Source organism: Rhineura floridana, chromosome 11, assembly GCF_030035675.1.
Source record: "Rhineura floridana isolate rRhiFlo1 chromosome 11, rRhiFlo1.hap2, whole genome shotgun sequence".
NCBI classification, from domain to species: domain Eukaryota; kingdom Metazoa; phylum Chordata; class Lepidosauria; order Squamata; family Rhineuridae; genus Rhineura; species Rhineura floridana.
In genome coordinates this window covers 6,012,609-6,034,028 of record NC_084490.1, presented here as the reverse complement: position 1 = coordinate 6,034,028, position 21,420 = coordinate 6,012,609, and the positions used below count along the sequence as shown (strand labels likewise).

Genomic DNA, 21,420 nt, shown 5'->3' with positions numbered 1-21,420 from the left:
AGCCAGGGGGCATAGCCGAGGGTCCTTCCAAATCTGGCATCCTCGCTTTGGATTGCGGTGTACTGCAAACAGGTGGGTTTTTTGAGAGGGGAGGGGCACCCCCGGATTTGTTTGGGTGGTTCGTTGGGTATTTTAGGGGAGAGGAAGGCATCTCAGAAGGGGGCTTCCTAACAGCTCAGAAGGCAAAGAAGGAGCGGGGGAAGACAGACAGATATGCCAAGGGAGAGGTGAGGACTCCCCGTTATACCTCCTCCTACTTGGAAAAGCAGGTAGTGAGCTGTGGATAACAAGGCTCTCTAGCAGCAGGGCTTGGGGGGGGGATGGCAATGTGGGATCCAGGGGGTTCGATGGTGGGTGGGTGTTACCTATTGTTCCTTTGTCGCTCTGTCTCCAACAGATGTCTTTGTGAGAGACAGTGCGTGTGAAGCCAGCAGGGTTGCACAGATGAGTGTGCCAGCCGGCGTGGGAATATGAGAGAGAGAAAGAGAGGAGAACATGGCTGAGCATGTGTATCTGAGACAGTGCATGCATGAGTTCAGAGTTGCCGGTGCCTCTGGGAGAGAGCCTTTACATTCAACCCCCTCATCTTCAGTTTGGCATCTGACAAAGTAGGCTGCTGTCTACCTGGAAGAGCTGGTGCCAAAATCCAAGCATTTGTTCCTTGAGGTGCCAGGGGACTTTTTTATTTTTGGACTTTGTGCTGCTAGAGTCTTAGAATTCTGTACAGAACAATTGCAGAGATTTCAACTCCCTCTCATAATGCACGGTAACATTTCCAGTTGCAGAGGGGTGGCAAAGGCATCCAGTGGAAACTAATTGTCCTGAAGGATTTCAGCAGGCCCAACACTTCGAGCAAGGTAGATAAAGCTTGGGGGTATGGGAGAAAGAGAGAGACTGTCGAATCCACCTCATGGTGGATTCCTTCAGACAACTGAGTTCCATTGAGAATACAATTCAGACAACACATCTAGGCTCAATTGAATTTGCATTTACAGTGCACAATAGATTTTGCATGCAAGTGAGAATCTAGTTGAATCAGATTGATGCATGGTGCTTGACAGTGTTACCATAGCGTCTGAAAGTTTTAATTCTTTAAATTGCCCCTAATGGGATGGCCTCATTGGACCCCTCCAGACAATCTTCCACCAGATTTCCAGTACTCAGAAATCTAGCTGTCCCAAGTAGAGAAAAATCTGACGTGTATGTGTGTGTAACTGCCAAATATAAAATTAATGTTTGTCTTGGAGGCAGTGTTTGAGTATGCACACATAGTGTGCACAGACTATATGTGCAGAAACCTCACTTGCAATCAGCACTCACAAGAAACAAGGGTTTGTGCGAATAGGAATATGTGTATCTATGATATCAGTGAGATTTGTGCTCACATAGTGTGTGCCTGTGTATGACATGTTCTCATGAAGAAGTTGTTGCAGGATATACAACCCATGGACTGATTGTGCAGCTGTAGTTGGGCAGGCTCTTTGTTCTTGTCTTTCATGGGATCCTGTGTGGCTTGGAGTGTTATGTTGTGGATGTGGATGAAGTTGAGGATATTTAGGTTTGTGTAAGTATCGCCGTTTGGAATGCTATCTCTGCTTTCATGTGTATCCAGGCACACACAGTGGAAAGTGTGTGTGTAGCGATACTGTGCATGCCTCTATACTCTGTCCATGTACAATAGACAAACACATGCATCACAAGCATAAGTGGCTGCATGCAAGATGCACTGAGATGCCTACTTAGACCTTTGCTGTGCAGAGGTGTGTACACCCATGCCTCTGTTGGTGTGAATACAGCAAATCTGTTAGTTTTGTGTGCCTCTGAATAAACCACTCATCAGATGGCTCAAATGAGGGCATGATTTTATCCCAACCATGTGCAACATTTGTAGGCAAATGGCAAGTCTGCTACTGTGCATGCATGTACTGTGTGACCCTGTGTGTCTGTTTTCCAGGGACTCTGTACTTGCACATGAGATGCAACCCTGGTTATGAGCTGTTGCACATCCGTGGCAAGCTGGCACAGTGTCCTCAAACTGAGTATGTTAGCTAGGCTCATGGTGTGAGTGCTGTGTACGAACTGGTTGCCGTTTGTTTTGGTGGGTGTGTCTGTGCGCTTATGTGACCAGAAGGTTATGTGCTTGTTTGTATCCTACTCTTATTCTATTTGTATATGCTCCTGGGTGGGGAACTGTTGTGTGGGTTTTATAGGCATTCACTGACTTTTATTGGAGGTATGTTTATTGCTGTGCGGTGTTTGGGGTGTTAGGATACTCTGTTGTTGTGTGTGAGGGGAAGTTACTGGCTTTATTTTTTCCCAACGATGTGTAGAATTCCAGACCTGTAAAAACAGTCCACTCTTCTGCCCAAAGCCAGGATACTATCCCCATCCATCCTTTTCCTTTAAGATGGCCATCTTACCCCTCCCTCCTCCTCCTCCTCCTCCCAGCAGGGCTCCTGCGCCTTGTATAAGCTTCATACTGTAGCCAAGTCCATAGTGTAGTGACAAATTCAGAAATGCAGGGTCCCTTCATGACTGTCACAGCCATGCCCCCCTTTTTTGCTGCTGGGTTGAGAATGAGATCCTCATTCATGCCTTCTCCCACAACAACAGAAGTCCCTAGGGAGAGTTAACTACTGAAAAGAGTCTTCTCAGTGGCTGACTCACCTCCTTTCACTCTGATTGGCTCCAGTCAGCAGGAAAGGACAAGAAAGCATGTTAGAAGTCTCTTAGTGGCTAATACACTCCCCTTTCATGCTGATTGGCTCATAAGATGCTGGAGACATTGGAACCCTGCTCCCAAAAAAGTAAGGAATCATAAGACACACCCCAGAGATCTTGGGTGACTACACCCCTGGGCAAGCGCATTCTGTTATTGCAACTCCAGGCTGGGGGAAGCTATGCCTGTTGAATGTCTGCGTGCCTTGCAGCTGTTAAGGAATAGGAGTTCTGCCAGGAAAAAAAAAGATGGGGGGGCAACTGTACTTTCTCAGACTTCCCTGTCCTCAAAAAAAAGGGGGGGGGAAGAAAAGGGGAACAAATCACACACATAGGCTACAAACAATGAAGAGACATGGGCATCCAGATACCTGGTAACTCAAGAAAGTGAGCCAAGCTATAGGGGATGCCAAAACTTCCACGCATCAAACTACACTAGGAACAACCCTGGCAAAAATACTATCACAACTCCAGCCATGGCAATCCAGATACAAAAGCCTGAACACTGGGGTGTCTCCCAAAAGTAATTTCTTTCCTGCAGAGCAGAAAAAGAGACAAAGCCCACCCTCTCCTGTTTGAGCCTATCTTCTTATTGATATCATCATCACAGGCATTCCTGTGTGTGCACAACATCCCCAGAAAAATGCGTAATTGGGCGCAGGGAGAGGGCCTCTTCAGTGGCTGCCCCCAAGCTCTGGTCCTCCTTCCAAAGGGAGCGGTGGCTCACCTCGCACCCTCGCTAATGGTTTCCAAAACCTCCCTTTTCAGGAAGGTTTTTGGGGCCATAAATAGTTGCTCCCTTTTGGAAGTGATGTAATTGCTGTGGTTAAACTATTTGTGATGATGGTTGCAATATGATTTTTTCTCTCTCTCTGCTTTTTAAAAAAGTGTTTATGGCTGCTTTACTGACGGTGTTTAATTGTTCATTAAAGCTGCTAACTTGGTATGGGGTTGCGGTCTAAATAAGCTGCATGGTACTCAAAAGGAATTAATAGTTACTATAATTATTACAATCATTTTTAATATTATTAATACTTATAAAACGCCTACAATTTTCTAAGGACTGTACATATATTCAAAAGGTAAAACAGTCCCTGCCTGCAGGCTCACAATCTGAGTCACAATACAGAAGGAATAACAAACAGAAAGCGAAGAGGAAAGCAAGCATTCAAGCACCTGTCCCTTCACAGGCTGATGGATGGGGCCAGGTTGGTCCTGATGTTCTTCCTGGGAGATGGGCTGCATCCTCCCAGTGGCCCCAGTTTCCTAGCCAGTGACAGAGCCCAGAGAGCAGGGCCGCCACCAGTCTGCCCCGGGCCCATGGTGTCGTAGCCCAACAAGCCCCCTGATACAGGCAGTACTGGGCTAATAAGACCACCCGTGTACCCCACCTACTTCTTGTGTTGTGTTGTGTGAAAGATGAGCACAGAGTGCATGCATGCCTGTCGTCAACCAAGATGATGGTGGGGGTGTCAGCCCCTTAGGGAAGCCTCCATCACTATCTTGGGTGATGGCAAGCATGTGCGCACAGGACGCACAGCATTCACACTGACAGGAGAGGTAGGTGAGGCATTTGGGCAGGCTGTCTGTATTGCAGGGTGTCTGGGGGCTCCCTCTCTGCGATCTGCAGCAGGGTTGGATTGCATGGAACAGGATTGCCACCCTCCTAACCTAAAGAGGGGCCCTTCAGGGGGCCCTCTGGGCTGCAGGGGCCTTCGGCCAGGGCCCAACCTGGCCACCCTCTGGCGCTGGTCCTACCAGAGAGTGCCTCCCTTCAAGCTTTGCAGTCCTGGTAACTGGCAGTCTGCTTCTGAGTAAACATGTATAAGACTGCACAGTTATCATTTTCACATGTATTTGTTAGTCACCTTCGGCTCATTGAGGAAAGGCAAGGTATACATCTTTTAAACAAATAAATAGCTGATCTAATAATTTCTCTAATTTGTGGAGGGAGTGTTTGCAAGAAGCAAGGGAGGGCAAGTGTTGTGTGTTTGTTCTTTACCATGTCTTTCTAGCTCTACAGATGTGTGTGTGTGTGAGACAGAGAGAGAGAGTGAGAGAGAGAGAAAGAGAGAGAGAGAGAGAGAGCAAGAGTGAGAGAGAGAGAGAGAGAGAAAGAGAGAGAGCAAGAGTGAGAGAGAGAGAGAGAAAGAGAGAGAGCAAGAGTGAGAGAGAGAGAGAGAGAGAAAGAGAGAGAGAGAGAGAGAGCAAGAGTGAGAGAGAGAGAAAGAGAGAGAGTGAGAGAGAGAGAGAGAGAGCAAGAGTGAGAGAGAGAGAGAGAGAGAAAGAGAGAGAGCAAGAGTGAGAGAGAGAGAGAGAGAGAGAGAGAGAGAGAGGTGTTAGGTGCTTCTACTAGTTTTTGTATATGTGTTGCGTTATGTTGAAAATCTACACAACAGCTATGTAATTGTCCTTTGTGGTCACACTGTCTCACTTTTCTCTTTCTTGGTGAGTTTATCTGCCACAGTGTGTGTGTGGAGAGGTTGGTTGCGTAACTGTGCAAGTGATTTTAAAAACACACCCTCTGGTGTCTTGCTATACGATGTCAAGTGGGTACATAAGCATTTCCCCAGAGGTTGTGTGTTACTAGCCTGATGTGCTAGGTATCCTCGCTAGGTATACTGCACGTTGCAGAGTGCTGTGGTGAAAACTGTGTTTGCCACAAATGGTAGTATTCAGAGGGAACTCAAAATTGCCCCAACATATTTGTGGGATCTCAGCTACGCAGCAGTAAAACAACCACCACCACTTCCATCTTCTTTTTCACACGTTATTTTTGTGGTAAAGAGTACCATGAGTATCTTTGGACAACAGTGCAGTATCTCTACATCCTGTGGTAAAATTAAATGGATCCTTTCACTTTTACAAACCGCGGCTTCGTTTGTGCTAAGAGCCACTCAGTGAAGAGAAACCACACAAGAATCATATAAATAAAACGATCAGCTTTATAAAATACAATGCAAATAACAAGAAGAAAAATGGCAACTGACAGCAGGATAAAACCAAGGAAATTTTGGGTTTAAAATTATCTTAAAAGTCCTGGAAAAAAAACAATCAATCTTCACTGGCTATGGAAAACTCAACAATGTGGATCTCAGGCAAGCATCTTTGGGGAGTAATGTGTACAAAAGTGCATATACTAGGGTAAAGTTTGCATTAAAATACATGTTTTCACAAACAGGTGAACATAGGGTGGTATTCAATGCTAGTCTACTCAGAGTAGACCCATTAAATTTAATAGATTTGACCAACATAGTTTCAGTGGGTTAACTCGGAGTAGGAGTTAGTAGAATGCAACCCATACAATAATTCATTACATTAGGAAAAATAGCTTCACAAAAATATGTCCATTAGGGAAAATTGCTTTGCAAACGTGTATATTACAAGAAATCCACAGATGAATTTTCATGAGGACTCTTAAAAAAGAAGTCACAAACTGATGTGGAAATGTTGAGAACTGAACTTAAAAATGGGAAAAAATAGAAACCAAAATGGACAGATTTGCCCATCCATAGGGCCCAGTCACCAATTGACTTACCTTGTTCAGCAAGGCACCCTGAGAAGGACCTTCATGATTACCACCTCAGCATAAGCTAGGGTTACCAGGTCTCCGGTTTTGGGCCGGAGTCTCTAGTTTTTGGGGGTCCCCTCCAGTTCTCCACCTAGCACCCCTTAATCTCCAGACTCTCAGCTTCAATTTTTTAAAAAAAGTTTCTAGGTGGTCTGGTTCCCAACATATACACCAAAACGTCAACTGTTAAATCTGTTTTACAGATCTTTAATAGCTCCTAGCTCTAACTACAACTCCCATCAGCCCAATCCAGTGGCCATGCTGGCTGGGGCTGATGGGAGTTGTAGTTTAAAAAAGTAACTTTTCCAAGCTCTTGCTCTAACCCCACCCTTTCAGGATTGTAGCCAATAAATGAAGCCAGAGTTGTGACTTGTTGATCCAGGCATGCCTAGGCTTAATTTCAACATCAGCATATGGTGGCTTTGAGATTTTGCAGTTTGCGTAATATGGCTTAAAGGTTTTTTTTCTCTTGTGTGCAAAAGTCAGACCCTGGGCTATGAAATATGAAAGTATTTAATCCAATACTTGCTTTTCTTTTCTGGGAGTAAAGCAATGCTAATCCCATGTACCTGGAGTAAACCCCATTGAACTCCATTAGGACTTACTTTTGAGTAGACATGGTTAGCATTGTGCTGTAAATTAATGGGACTTTTGAGTAAACATAGCACATACTTGTGTTTGTGTTGTAAATCTTTCTCTCCCTCTCCAATCCTATTTTTAAAGCAATTAGGCAGGGTTTACCTAGGTATCAGTTTTTATTATGTAGGAAACTAATACTGATTTTAAAAAAAAGTGTTCCTCAATTACCAACTAGTATGACAATAAACTATTATACGGGGTGTATTTTTTCACCTGCAAGTGTGTGTGTGTGTGTGTGTGTGTAGCTTTTCCAACAACCCTGTGAGGTAGGGCTGGTGATTGGAAACCAAGGCAGCTCACAATAAGAAATAAACCCCTTCAATAACCATAAAACAAGTATAAACAGTTGCAAAACAGCTTAAAGTGGCATGATTCCAAATTTTGGGTTGGGTGAATGAAGTTTATTTATTTATTATTTGATTTATATCCTGCCCTTCCTCCCAGCAGGAGCCCAAGGCGGCAGACAAGAGCACTAAAATCATAAAAACAGACTTTAAAATATATTAAAACAAAACATCTTTAAAAACATTTTTAAAAGCTTTAAAAAATTTTTTTTAAGAAAAGGTTTAAAAACATTAAAAAGAGATTTCCAACACAAACACAGACATAAGGTCTCAACTTAAAAGGCTTGTTAAAAGAACAAGTTCCTTATCACTTGAGGGTACAGTTTTCCCTGCTTGAGTAAGCCCCATTGAATACATTGGGACTTGCTTCTGAGTAAACAAACATAGGATTGCACTATAAATACCTTTACAGGTTGCGTAAATAATAAATATATTTGATAGTCATACTTATATAAATATTTTGTCATACTGTGCCCCAATAAGTATCCGATTCACACTATGGTTGTACAATACTTCCTCTACATTTTAAGTATGCCTTGGGGTGGTCATGGTTCTCCATTGTTTTCATCCTGAGGGGCAGATAGGCTGAGAAATGGTGAGTAGCCCATGGTCACCCACTACAGCTTATAGTTCATTTCCATTTTGAAAAATTAATTAAAACAATTTACATGCAGGCAAAATTTATTAAGTGGATTCACGCAATACGTTTAAAGCGCATCCAACTCGCATTTAAAGCGCACAACTTCCTCTAAAGAATCCTGGGAAGTGTCATTTCCCTCTCACAGTTATAGTTCTCACCACTCTTAACAAACTGCAGCTCCCATGATTCTGTGGTGGGATTCATGTGCTTCAAATGGGTGTTGAATGTGCTTTAAATGAATGATGTGGATCTGCCCTAGGTATGATGTGCATACAAGAGTGAATTGAAAAGAACAATTTTAAAAGATACTTCTTACTCTTACTCATTTCTCAGACCTCTTTCTGAAGTGAAGGGTCAAATCTGTAAAGATGTTTGGAGCAGCCACGTTAAAAGATAAGGGCAGGGCATTCCAGGCAGGGGGTTGCCAACCCTGCTTGGAGATGGATGTCTTTGCAGAGGATCGCTAGTCAAGGCTCACCAACAGTACAATCCAAACTACATCTACTCAGAAGTCAGTCCTGTTGAGTTCTATGGGGCTTAATCTCTTAGTAAGTGTGTTTAGAATTGTAGCCTTCAGGAGCCTCCATCTTTACTCCCCAATGCTCCCATCTCACATCTCCACAACACCAAGCTCCTTACTTCTTACAGTGGCTTTCTGGTGACTGGCCTGGCCTGAAGGCACTCAAACCCTTTTTGCTGCAAGCAAGTAGGCTAGATTAAATGTTCCCTACCCAGGCTCCATCTTTTAGCTTTCTATTTTAATTTCTAATCAGGTATTTTTTAATTGTATGCTCCAAGCAACTGTGATTGATGCTTAATGTATCATGCTTAATGACATCACTCGGGCCTGCCCTATGACATCACTCGAGCCCGCCCCTCAAATCTCATGTTTTGGGATGCTTCTGACCTGGCAACCCCAGCATAAGCTGATGAGGAGACTGAAGGTCCTTGGGCCTCCCAACCCATGAATGGCTTCAGTATTCTGAGCTGCATCCAGAAACTTTTTTTTCTCATGTGGGAATGCTGTGCCTGTGCAGAAATGCTCATGCTCTCATTCTTTGTGTACCTCACCCCTATTCCTGCAGCTCCCTGTCCATCATGACGTTGCCCCCAGCACTTGCAGGTGCCGGACCACGGCGTGGCAGCATGCCCTTGCCCATCAAACACCAGCTGGTGAGAGCATCAGCGGTGGATGAACTGGACTCACCCCCGAGCTCCCCAGAGGTAGGGGGCAACGGGGGAGCAAGCCCTGCAGGGGGGCAAGGCCCTTACAAAGTAATGTTGCTTGGCGAGAGCGGTGTGGGGAAGACCACACTGGTGGCCATCTTTGGAGGCCTGAAAGGGGGCGCCCACCATGAGGAAGAGCATACAGGTGAGCTGAGGGAGATGGAGGAGAATGTTGTGGTAAGGGGGCAGAAGGGGTTGCCATCTTTTAATTCGGCTGTGCGCTTACTATGTCAAAAGCAGAAGTACAACATATGCTGTTTTTCCTGTCACAGACGTGCTGTGGAGGGAGAAGGGAGAGAATTGTATGCTTCAGAAAAGAACATTTTATTGTTCTTTATTTAAATAAATATGAGAAGAGGCCTGCTGGATGAGACCAAAGGCCCATGTAGCCCTGCATCCTGTTCTCAAATTCACCTGTTGAATTTCTGCTTGTCAAAGCATTCTTGTCAGGACGGGTGGGGAAGGACTGGCAACTCTGCAGGTGCGTCTCATTTTAAGCAGTTTTTTGTGCTAAATTTAAGTTATTGGGCCAGAATTTCAAAATGGAGGAAGGGAACTATCTTGGTTTTGCCCTGATAGTTCTCTTAAATCTGCTTTTTCCCAAAATGCTTTGTGGGAAGCCATGATTCTTAAAATTGTATATGAGGGTTTTAAATGTATGATGCACACATGGCCTAAATCTTGCTAGAAAGCTTGGATCACCCTGTGATGCTCCTTAAAAATAATTTCATTTACCTGAAAAATGAGGTGCCGGTACTTACATCTTGATAAACGTGCTATGAGTGCCAACAAAAAATGGCTTCCACAGGAAGCAAAAAAAGAAGTGCTGGTACTCCATGCCAGTGAGTACTACAGACACACAAAAAACTGTATATTGTGTATCTGTGTGCGCGTCTGGAGCCCTATCTGCATTCTACACTAAAAATGTAAAGCACTCTTATAGTACTTTTAACAGCCAAGGCTTCCCCCAAAGAATTCTGGGAACTGAAGCTTGTTAAGAGTGCGGAAGCACCTATTCCTCTCCCAGAGCTACAATTCCCAAAGCGGTTTAACAGTCAATCCCTCTTCCCAGTGAACTTTGGGAACTGTAGCTCTGTGAGGGAGATGGGGGATCTCCTAACAACTAGTGACACTCTTCTTGTTGTTGTTAGTATTATTATTACCCACCCAGAGGTCCCAGAGAGGGTAACAATTTTAATGCACATAATTAAAAGTTAAAAACAACCTAAACTACAGTTCCCAAGATGCTTCATGGGAAGCCAGGATTCTTAAAATTATATATGAGGGTTTTAAATGTATGATGCACACATGGCCTAAGTCTTGCTAGAATGCTTGGATCACCCTGGAATGCTCCTTAAAAATAATTTCATTTACCTAATTCTTACCCATTTCTACCATGAAGACTCCCCTAGGCAGCTGAGGTAAAACAACTTATTGTCAAACTTTTAAATATATAGGGTTGTATCCAACACTAGTCCTTCTCAGAGTAGGTCCATTTAAATCAATGGACATGATTAACTTAGGTCTATTAATTTCAGTGAGTCTACTCTTGAGTAGAACAAAGGCAAATTCAACCCACCCAACCTATCAGCCACAAAAATCAATATGAGACGGCAGAGAGGTATCTGGCAACAGTTTCATAAGGTCATCCTCAAGCTATCCTCTGTAAATTGGGGTTCGCACTCCTGTGCAAGTCCTTTGCTCCCATAAACATTACCAGACACGGTTTCCAATAATTCCACAATTTTCTTCTTGCACTCTTTTCCACACATACACACCATTTTCTTTTATTCCCCCAGAGGATTCCTATGAACGAAGATTCTATGTGGATGATGAAGAAGTCACCCTAATATTATACGACATCTGGGATCAGGTATGGACGTATCTGTCACCCCCCAACCCCCAGAGGATCGTTCCGGGGGGGGGGAATAACATCCAATCTATGAGTACAATATTTAGTCATGCAGTTTGCTAGATTAACTGATTTAAAATATTTTTACTAATTTAAAAACTGCATGCCTGATCAATCTGGCAACACACTTAAAACATTTTAAAATTTATTTTTAATGTAAATTATGTCAACCATAAAATGGCAGGCACAGCTTTAGGGCCACCTTCTGAAAACTGGTGCCCTTCAGATGTTTTGCAGTGCAATTCCTACCAGTCCCAGCCAGCCAGCTGAAGAAACCTGCAGTCCATACCATCTGGAAGATTGGCAAAAGCTGCCTTAGAGGTTCTCTCTCTCTCTCTCTCTCTCACTCACACACACACACACACAGAGAGAGAGAGAGAGAGAGAGAGAGAGAGAAGAATGCCTCTTCTTCTCAGATCGTGCCTGCTGTGTCAGATTTTTAATCTAAAACAAACCAAAAAGTATATCCCAACAAACTGGAATTTGGAAAAACAAGGAATTGAGAACCAAAAAAATCAGACTCAAAACTGCCTATGATATGGATGTAGATTCTTTATATAAAAAAATTAAAAACATGTGAATAACATGTACACATCTGCAGCTGAATGAGCAAGAGTAAATATAACCAGTATATACAAAAACAACTCCTGAAATACAGTATCAAAACATATGACCAAATGCATTTCGACAGTCTTCTTCAGTGGTCAATCAATGTACAAACAACTATACAATTCAGCATTAAGTGTATGTAACAATACAATTCACAGTACAACTCCATTTAAAACTACAGAAATAAGATCTGGAGATTTCCTGAATGCTACACCAAAATATATATAGAAGACAGTCTCCAACTCTGAGCATTGCAAGACAGTCCTTCCAATTCAAACTAACTCAAATCTACAAGAAATAAATAATTTTATTGAGTTGGTATAAATTGGAGGGACAGTCTTGCAATGCTCAGAGTTGGAGAGTGTCTTCTATATATATTTTGGTGTAGCATTCAGGAAATCTCCAGATCTTATTTCTGTAGTTTTAAATGGAGTTGTACTGTGAATTGTATTGTTACATACACTTATGCTGAATTGTATAGTTGTTTGTACATTGATTGACCACTGAAGAAGACTGTCGAAATGCATTTGGTCATATGTTTTGATACTATATTTCAGGAGTTGTTTTTGTATATACTGGTTATATTTACTCTTGCTCATTCAGCTGCAGATGTGTACATGTTATTCACGTTTTTAATTTGTTTATAAATCATCCACATATGTACCATAGGCAGTTTTCAGTCTGACTTTTTTGGATCCCAATTCCTTGTTAGTTCAGATTTGCACCAAAGAAAATATGCTCGTTTTCAAGGCTGTTGGCTGGTTCATAAACAAATAATGACAACCGAATAAATGAAAATTCATAGCTAGACAATACAGTGGAGACCTGCAATTCAATCTCTGATCTCTTTCAGTTTCTGGGGGGTGGAGGGTGTTTTGGGACTGTACACTACAGAAGGTGGATTTAATCCTCTCTGCCATTTTCCTTATGTGAGTCACCCCTCTGTCAAAGTGGATTATTTGCACTGTGAATTGTAACTTACCCAGCTATCTTTAAATGGGTGACAGCCCCAGCCTAACCAAACTAGCGCAGACAATGCAGAGTTAATCCAGACAGGATTGAGCAGATGGTTTTATACCCAGTAGCAGGTCCAGCATCTGCCCTAGTTTTCTATTTTCAAAATCGGTGTGTTCCAGAATTCTTCACATGCACAGAAATAGGTAAGTTATAAATCCAGTATCCTGAGAATCACTGTTGCTGCTGCTGTTACGACAATTTACTTGAACCAGGTTCCTAGTCCTTAAGGCTTGGAGAACGTGTGAGCAATGCCAGGCAAAATATCAGAAGGTGGGGAGATTACTGAGTGGGATTTCCAGTGGACCAGGGCATAGTTCTTCAGTGCCTACTTTGTTATGACAAGGGGTAGACTAAATTATGCAAACATTTTGGTATGGTTGAGGAATGTATGCAGTTATATTCAAGATTTACACAAAGCTAGACAACCGTATGGAATTATCTTTTTATTGTTTTTAACATCTAGTTTGCATGGGAATGCGTTCCAAAATTTCATAGCATTCCTGAAGTGAGGGAGAGTGGTACACAAATTTATTCAAATTGACATTAAGTTAACACAACAGTTTGGGAATTACGGGGGTGGTATATACCACTGGCAAGCATGAACATGCAAATTGATGTAGAAATTGGCAGCGTTTCTGGGCAGCGTGATGGCAGGCATACAATGCTTTTATGCAAATATATATGGAGAGCATATTCAACTGCTAGGGAGAATATGCAACAGAATTCCCATTGCCTGCATTGCAATTATCCAAATTCCTTCATGATCCAAATTCACCTTTTTCAAATATTTGCATGTCATTTCTCCTCCCCATAACTGCCAACTGCACCAACTACCGTGTGGGAAGGATCCTGATGAGCTGTTACCTTATGATTTCATTGTTACATTTTGACTTTAGCTGTAAGCCACCTTGGAAGGATTTGTATCCTTACAGGTGAGAACTAAATAATTATAATAAAATATATAAAACACACTCCTGTTTATTTGAACTGTCCATTATCTAAACACAGCTGGGTAATAGAGCTGGCACGTTCAGTCTAGTAACAAGCTGGATGAATCCATTATATTTTCAATACATTAATAAGCTATGGCTTTTATATATGTTTTTCCCCCTCCCAATACAACCACATGTGAAAAAATGTGCAAGTGGCTGGCACTCTCTTAGGAGACATTCCCTCCTCTCGGCTGCCTCTTCTAAGTGTACTGACATATAAAAATAGCATTTTTTTGCTTCAGAGCAATTGCTTTTATTCACATACAAGTATGTCTCTTGTTCCGGAGGGACCCACAGGTGAGCCTGACACTGTTTTTACGCTTTTTATTTTAATCTTTGGAGTCCTTTTAGTATCATTCCCCCATATATTTGTGCATATATATACACATCTGTCTGTACATATATGCATATTGTATTTTATGTATTTTAATTGTACTTTCTGTATTTTAATTTACTGTCAAGTTTTGTGTTTTTATAGTGTATAATTTTATTATGCATGTGTGCGATTGTATTGTAAGCCACCCTGAGTGCCCTGTTGTAGGGTAAAAGGGCAGGATAGAAGTATTTTAAAGAAAATACATACATACACAGAAAGCTGCCTTATTCTGAGGCAGACTATTCAATCCATCATACTGACTGGCAGTGACTCTCCAGGGTTTCAGACAGGAGTCGCTCCCGTCCCTATCTGGAGATGCCACGGATTGAACCTGGGACCGTCTGCGTGCAAAGCTGGCGCTCTGCCCCTGAGCTGTGGTCCTTACAGATACATAAGTTAAAATGCTGATGTCTTACTAGCTAAGTTTTCTTTAAAGGGGCTGTGTCCATAACAGTACAGTTATGGGTAAAATCCCCAAATAACCTACACCAGGGCTGGCCAGCCAGAGTCCTGCAAAAGGCCTCAGGAAAGACCCCCTCAGAAAAGCCACAGCTCACAACAGACTGTCTGCTCTTCCTACTCAGTTCCTGTTTGCTCACAGAATAGAGTTGGAAGGGGCCTATATGGCCATGGAGTCCAATCCCCTGCCCAATGCAGGAATCTAAATTAAAGCATCCCTGACAGGTTGCTGTCCAGCTGCCTCTTGAAGGCCTGCAGGGTTGGAGAGCCCACCACCTCCCTAGGGAATTGGTTCCATTCTTGTACTGCTCTGTTAGGAAGTTTTTCTTGCTGTTCAGCCAAAATCTGGCTTCTGGCAACTTGAGCCCATTATTCCATGTCCTGCACTCCAGGATGATTAAGAAGAGATCCTGGCCCTGCTCTGTGTAAAAACTGTACAAGTATTTGTTACCAGACGCCTGAGCATCCTTGCTGCCCTCCTCCGAACCCGTTCCAGTTTGTCTGCATCCTTCAAGTGTGGTGTCCAGAACTAGAAGTACTCAAGATGAGGCCTAACCAGTGCCGAACAGAGGGGAACCAATACTTCACACAATTTGGAAACTATACTTCTGTTAATGCAGCCTAAAATAGCATTTGCCTTTTTTGCAGCCACATTGCATTGTTGGCTCATATTCAGGTTGTGATCAACAACAATCCCAAGATCCTTCTCACATGTAGTGTGGCTAAACCAAGCATCCCCCATCTTATAACTGTGCATGTGGTTTATTTTTCCCAGGTGCAGAACTTAGCACTTATCCATGTTAAATTTCATTCTGTTTTTTGCTCTAGCCTATCAAGGTCACTTTGAATTTTATTTCTGGCCCCCAGGATAGTAGCTGTCCCTCCCAATTTATACCACCTGCAAATTTGATAAACATTCCCTACACCACCTCATCCAAGTCATCATTAAAAACATTGAAGAATACTGGGCCCAGGATTGAGCCCTGCAGCACCCCACTTGTTACTTCCCCATTCTCACAGTCTACCAGGGAGGTTACCCGATCAAAAAATGAGGTAAGATTAGTCTGGCTACTCTGGAACTCCTGCACTGAACATGGCCCCTTAAGCATGCCCACATTGCATCCCTTCCCTTCCGAACAGAGGAGACATGCCAAGAGCTTGTCTCTGAGAGAGAGCATGGCAGTGGCATATACATATATATATATATGTGCCATTTCTCTTCCCCCCCCCCATTAATTGGGAAGGGGGCAGGTATTCAACACAGTTTTGTGGTTCCATCTCTTTTTCTGCTGTTTCAGATGCAGAAATCATTTGGTAGTATGCCATATCCTCCCGGCAGCCATTTTGTGCTTGCCACCCCACAGCACTTTTCTCAACATTTCAGATGTGCCTGCTGTCCTGAAACGGTTGCCAACCTCTGAACTACATACACACACCCTCATTTTGCCTCTCTTTGGTCTTTTTGCCTCCCCACACACTTTTCTGCAGGCAGACCCTGGAGGATGGATGCAGGAATCCTGTCTGCAAACGGGAGATGCTTTCCTGCTGGTTTTCTCAGTGACCGATCGCCGCAGCTTCACACAAGTGCCACCTACTCTCCTGCGCCTGCGGGCAGGGTGCCCTCGAACGGATCCCCCTATTATCCTGGTGGGGAACAAGAGTGACTTGGCCCGATCCCGGGAGGTCTCACGGGAGGGTAAGTTACCTAAATACTGCTGCCTAAGCACTGGGAGCAGAATGGCCCACCACAACCCACATGGCTTCTATACAACCATTTTAGAAGCTGTTTGGAGGAATTCATTCATTCTCCTGGGGACAGGGCTAGGAAAAAGAACCTAGAAGAATTTGCTAAAAAAAAAAATCTCTTTCTTGCCTCCACACCCAGAGGGCCGCAGCCTGGCAGTTATGATGAACTGCAAACATATTGAGACATCCGCAGCGTTACATCACAACACAGAGGAGCTCTTTGAAGGCGTTGTGCGGCAGATCCGGCTGCGCCGCCGTCGGCGCGAGGGCAATGGCTTCAGCGGGGAGGGGGCCGGGGGCCGTCGCGAGAGCCTCACTAAAAAAGCCAAACGGTTCCTCTCTAGCCTTGTGCCACGGAATGGACGCTTCTTCAAGCAAAGGTCAAAATCCTGCAATGACCTTTCCGTGCTATGAGCCTCATTTTCCCCATCATCGACATCCCGGAAGTCTCTGCAAGGAAAGGCACGGCACTGCATCACATGCTCTCCTTATCCCCACCTGCATTGAGCTCAGGATGGCAGCCAAACTGACCCAGGAAGGGGCTGCTCCTGAACATAGAAAAGCACCCAGAATCCTCTTAGGCCTGACTCTCCAATCAGCTTCAGTGCATAACTTGACCAGCTTCAGTTGTTTTTGTCCTCTGCGCCATGCTGGATCTTTAAGAGGGCCTCTAAAATAAAATAAACAGTTTTACAAAAATATTTAATACTCGCTCATGGAAGGCTTTATAGAAGCTGGAGATACCAACTCCTCTCCAAACTCACGTGCCTCTCACCTTTTCAAATATTTTTTTCCTGGCACTGTGGTGAGATTTATTTTTGTCCGCCATAATTTTGAACTTCACCTTTAAAGGGGTCTTAAAGGTGCCAGACTGGTACAAAATGCTTCAGTCAACAGACTCAGGACTTTTGTTCATGATTTCTGTTCCTTTTTTGTCTGTGGCACTCAGGTGCCCACACTTTCTTAAGAAGGAATTTTTTTAAGGCACTAAATCTCAAGTGAAACGTTTGTCTACTGTGTACACGTGAACAAGTTGTCTAGACCTTTGCGCAAAGCCTTATCTGTTGTGCTACTTTGTTATGTATCTCCTAAGATATACATCTCCTATTTTTAGAGGTGCCATTTTGCTTTTTGCATTCGCACATGCTGTAGAAGATCTAATATTGTGCTAGAAGTGATTGCTTCTTCTACGTTTGTGCACCACACCTCACCTTTAAGAGGCCCTGCTTAAAGGCACTGACCTCAGAATGTCCCTCTGTAGGGTCTAACAAACAGGAATGCTTTGTGCTTGCTTAAATATTTGCCTTTACTTTTAAAAGGCAGTTAAAGGCACAAGGGGGCATTTTAATCTCATACTGCTACATAATAGAAGAGTCAGTCTCTAAGCTTCGTGTACCTCATTTCTAAAGAGCACTTAAGGGCACCCCCTCAACGTGCCCAATTCAACCAGCTAATTGCAGCCTTGCAAAAGCTTATTCCATTTGCTTATTTATACTCCATATGTCAATCAATGCTCACCTTTTAACCATTTTTTTTTAAGAACTCAGCAAAGGAATTGCTGTTTTATACACTAAATGCATGTACTTCTCTTTTAAGATAATCACCACCTTAAGGGCACATTCTCCTGTTTCAACTCATTATAGAAGTTGGATTATTATTTAACCTCAATATCTATTTAACCTCAACATCATTTTAAAGACGCGTGTAAAGCCATACAACAGCGACCATTTAATCCAGATACAGACTGAGAAGTCTCCACAAGCCAGCAGTCTATAACCTCCAATTTAAAAAGACTATTATTAAAGGCACACGTGTCAAAGTATACAAGATGGGGTGTGTCTTCTGACTGCTGTCCCTGGATCTTTGTTTTAAAGACTACAATGAAATTGAACCTTTAAATGATTAACTGGCTTTGCCCTGCTCTTTTAAAAAGCTCTTAAAAGGGCCAGGAATCTCACTCCCCAGAGAAGACCGCTTTCTGCTGCCAAAATGACAGGGATTCTGAGGATGTAGCCTTCTGTATACTCCCCTGCCCCCCCCCAAAAAAAAACCTTTGAGGCAGAGTGCCTGACAAATGCTGTGTGCTTATTTTCCAATTAAAGCCATTTTCTATGATACCACCTGTATTGATCACCTGTTGTGGCAGGGCAGGGGCTGTTCCGAACAATAAAAGTGGGGTGGTTATGTGAGCAGCAAGGAAGAAAAGGAATGTTAAAGGACAGATTGATGGAGGATGGTGGGGAGAGGGCAGTGGAAGGCAGTGGTGGGTCTTGCTGAAAGAAGGGTGTGAAATTCTGTGATCCTGGAAGAACACAGCTCAAAGTAAAAAATGGGCACTGGGAACATTTGATGGCCTGGGTTGGTGACAGCAAAAAACCAAGGACTCCTTGGGATGTCATTTTTATTGTGCATTCATGGTTTGTGTTCATAATTGTCACCCCATCTGTACTATACATTTAAGTTAGTATGGTATCACTTATACGATTAGAATTATGCATTATACAGTTCCCTTGGAAGAGGAATTGATTGTTAAACAACTCCGGAAATTTCAGTTTTGTGCGGGGACTACAGGTCTCAGCGCCCCCAGGATTGTTTGGGGGAAGCCATGCCTGTTGAATGTGACATGACACCGCTTTAAATGTAGAGTGCGGATGGGGCTGCATTGGGGAAGCTGTATGTGATCCCACTTTCAATACTGTTTGCACCTGCAAAAGTTCCAGGGAAGAAATACTTCTTTGTTTCCAGTCAGTGCATGTCGCTTAACTTCCGGCTGAAATCCTTTAACTTTTTTTTTTTAAAACACAAAAGTTCCAGTTTATTTTTTGTTGCTATACAGTGGAACAACACTGGGAAAGCACTGCAGAACAAATAAAGCGGAATTGCATGTGGACTGCCCAGTACAAATCCACTGCTAATACACTCTTATTGAATAAATCTATATTCAGCACCTGTATTGCAGAAAACATCTGCAAAAACCAGTCTGGTGGGGCCTCAAGACGCCATTTCCTCAGAGATTCGGGAGGACTTGGCTGTGGTTCCTCAGTGATGAGCAAGGCCTTCTCCACATGCTCAGAGGCTCTTTTACCATTAATTCCATCATCTGTTCCTGGGCTCAAACCCTCCCACTGACAACAGGGTTCAAGGCTGCATTTTGCCTCTTTAGGCAGAGGAAAAAGAATCAGTCAGGACCAGGATAGGGAGGAGGAGGAGGAAGAGATTTGTGTATAGAACTTAAGGCCAGAGCAGCGCAGCAGAGGAATGAGGCAGCAGGCCTAGAAGACGACGGTACATGGAACCTGTTTAAGATGCAAGCCGTGTGCCTCCCCTCATCAGCAGAGGAGACAGGCTGACTGCTCAAGCTGTCAATGCTTTCCAGGGGGGCCTCCTACGCCTGCCTTAAAGAGAAGCACCTGCAACAAATATTTCCATTCTCTCCCCACCCCCATCAACACTCCTTTCTGCAAGATTATCTTTGCATAGACCCTGCACATCTCCTCCATTACCACCTTCAAAACTTGTATCCTACGCTATGCCAAAGACACCCTTGCAGTGTCACCCCCATACCCTTCTCCCGGCAGCTCCTAAGGACTGGAGGACGGGAGAGAAAGAGAGAGAGAGAGAGAGGGAAAACTTCAGAAGCACTTGCATTTCTGGAGGCGGCTTAGCAGGGACCAGCAGCTCTCACCTATCAGCCACACTTTTAAACCACAACACAGCCTCAAGAGGCGAACAGAGGCAGTCAGACTGTTTCTGTTCTGTAAAAAAAAAAGGGGGGGAAACGTTAACTACTGCTCTCAGTTAGGGGTTATGAAACCACACGGCACATAAAAGGTACTATAGATGCATGAATATACATGCCCTTCCCTCTATGTATCAGCAGCCCAGGTTAGGAAAGCAGGGATTGACCCGCTCTGATAAATTCTACACCCCAGCTAGCCAGCCCAGAGTCCCCCTAATGAAGTCCCCACGGATTACTTGAAAACGTCGAGGGTTTAATGATTTTTCAGCCTGTTGTAGCAATTATAATGCACTGTGCTAGATGCTGCATAATTTTTATTTGTATTGTTACACACACTGCAGACCACCTTAATGAAGGGCATGGACCAGTTTGGGAACCCCTGTCCTAACTTATATATCACTCCTAGTTTCTGTTCACTATAGATTAAGTATTTAGCAAGTATCAGTCAGATTTTTTTAACTCTTCAGCTAGAAAACAAATTCTCTCCCTGCCGCTCTCTCCAATTCATCCAACACTGAGCACCAATGCAAGGGCAGAGCAAAGTAGTTACCCTTACAGAATATTCTAGCTTGAGAGACTCCTAATATTGGCTCACTCATTGCGGAACCTCCTACATGCCTACCACCAAACAAAACCAACCCACACCTTTCTGTCACAAAACATTCAGGGAATCTTTCAGAATTGCCTTCACCAACCCGAGGCCCTCCAGATGTTGATGGAATACAACTCTCAACTTGTAGCCCAACAACATCTAGAGGGCACCAGGTTGGCGAAGGCTGTTCTAGAATATGCAGAGAGCTTATGGTCATCAACAGTATAGATCAGGCATCAGCCAAAAGGCCCACTGACAAGAGGACCTGCTGCAGAGAGGAGGTGGACTCATTAAGGGTGAAGCGGCCCTCCATGAAGGATGTTTTACCCAACAGCCCTCTAAAACCTGGATCCCACACTGAGGGGTCTTGCTCAAGACCTCACTATTGGCCAAGCTCAGTATTAATACACAGTAATCTTGAGCTGTACACTGGCGGTGGGGAAAGATCTGGCAGTGGTGGGCGTGCTACCTTCCAGTATGTTCTCAGCAAAGGAGATCCCAATAGTATTTAGTTCATGTACAGGTCACCCTTCCTCCCAAGGAGATCACAGGGCAGGATCAGTCCCTTCATCCTCACAATAAACCTATGACAGTATGTGAACCAAAACTTGCTCACATTCTGCACAGACCACAGGTACAAGCTGTCTTTATCTATATGTGTTTGGGTGAATGGGTGTCCTTGGTTTGTTCAGCTCAACTATTGTGTACACAAGACTGTACACTTGTTGAACATTACATATGAGTAAGCACACAGATTGTATACTTGTATGAAACCCCCCTCCAGTTAGCTTCATAGCCAAGTGGGGATTCAACCCTGGGTCTCCCAGGTCCTAGACTAA

General features: G+C 43.6%; 1 protein-coding gene across 2 annotated transcripts; it reads left to right on the top strand.

Annotated features, from left to right (window-relative positions):
- The first annotated feature begins 15 nt into the window (after positions 1-15).
- On the top strand, positions 16-18,285 carry REM2 (RRAD and GEM like GTPase 2). Of its 2 annotated transcripts, none has more exons than XM_061590788.1 (5): positions 16-72; positions 8,998-9,284; positions 10,939-11,012; positions 15,993-16,200; positions 16,390-18,285. In XM_061590788.1, exons 2-5 carry the CDS (start codon positions 9,011-9,013, stop codon positions 16,662-16,664), a joined length of 831 nt encoding a protein of 276 aa, XP_061446772.1. In that variant the 5' UTR covers positions 16-72; positions 8,998-9,010; the 3' UTR covers positions 16,665-18,285. The 2 variants fall into 2 exon arrangements, with proteins under 2 accessions (XP_061446772.1, XP_061446771.1); XM_061590787.1 differs by lacking the exon at positions 16-72 and adding an exon at positions 676-857.
- The last annotated feature ends 3,135 nt before the right edge of the window (positions 18,286-21,420 follow it).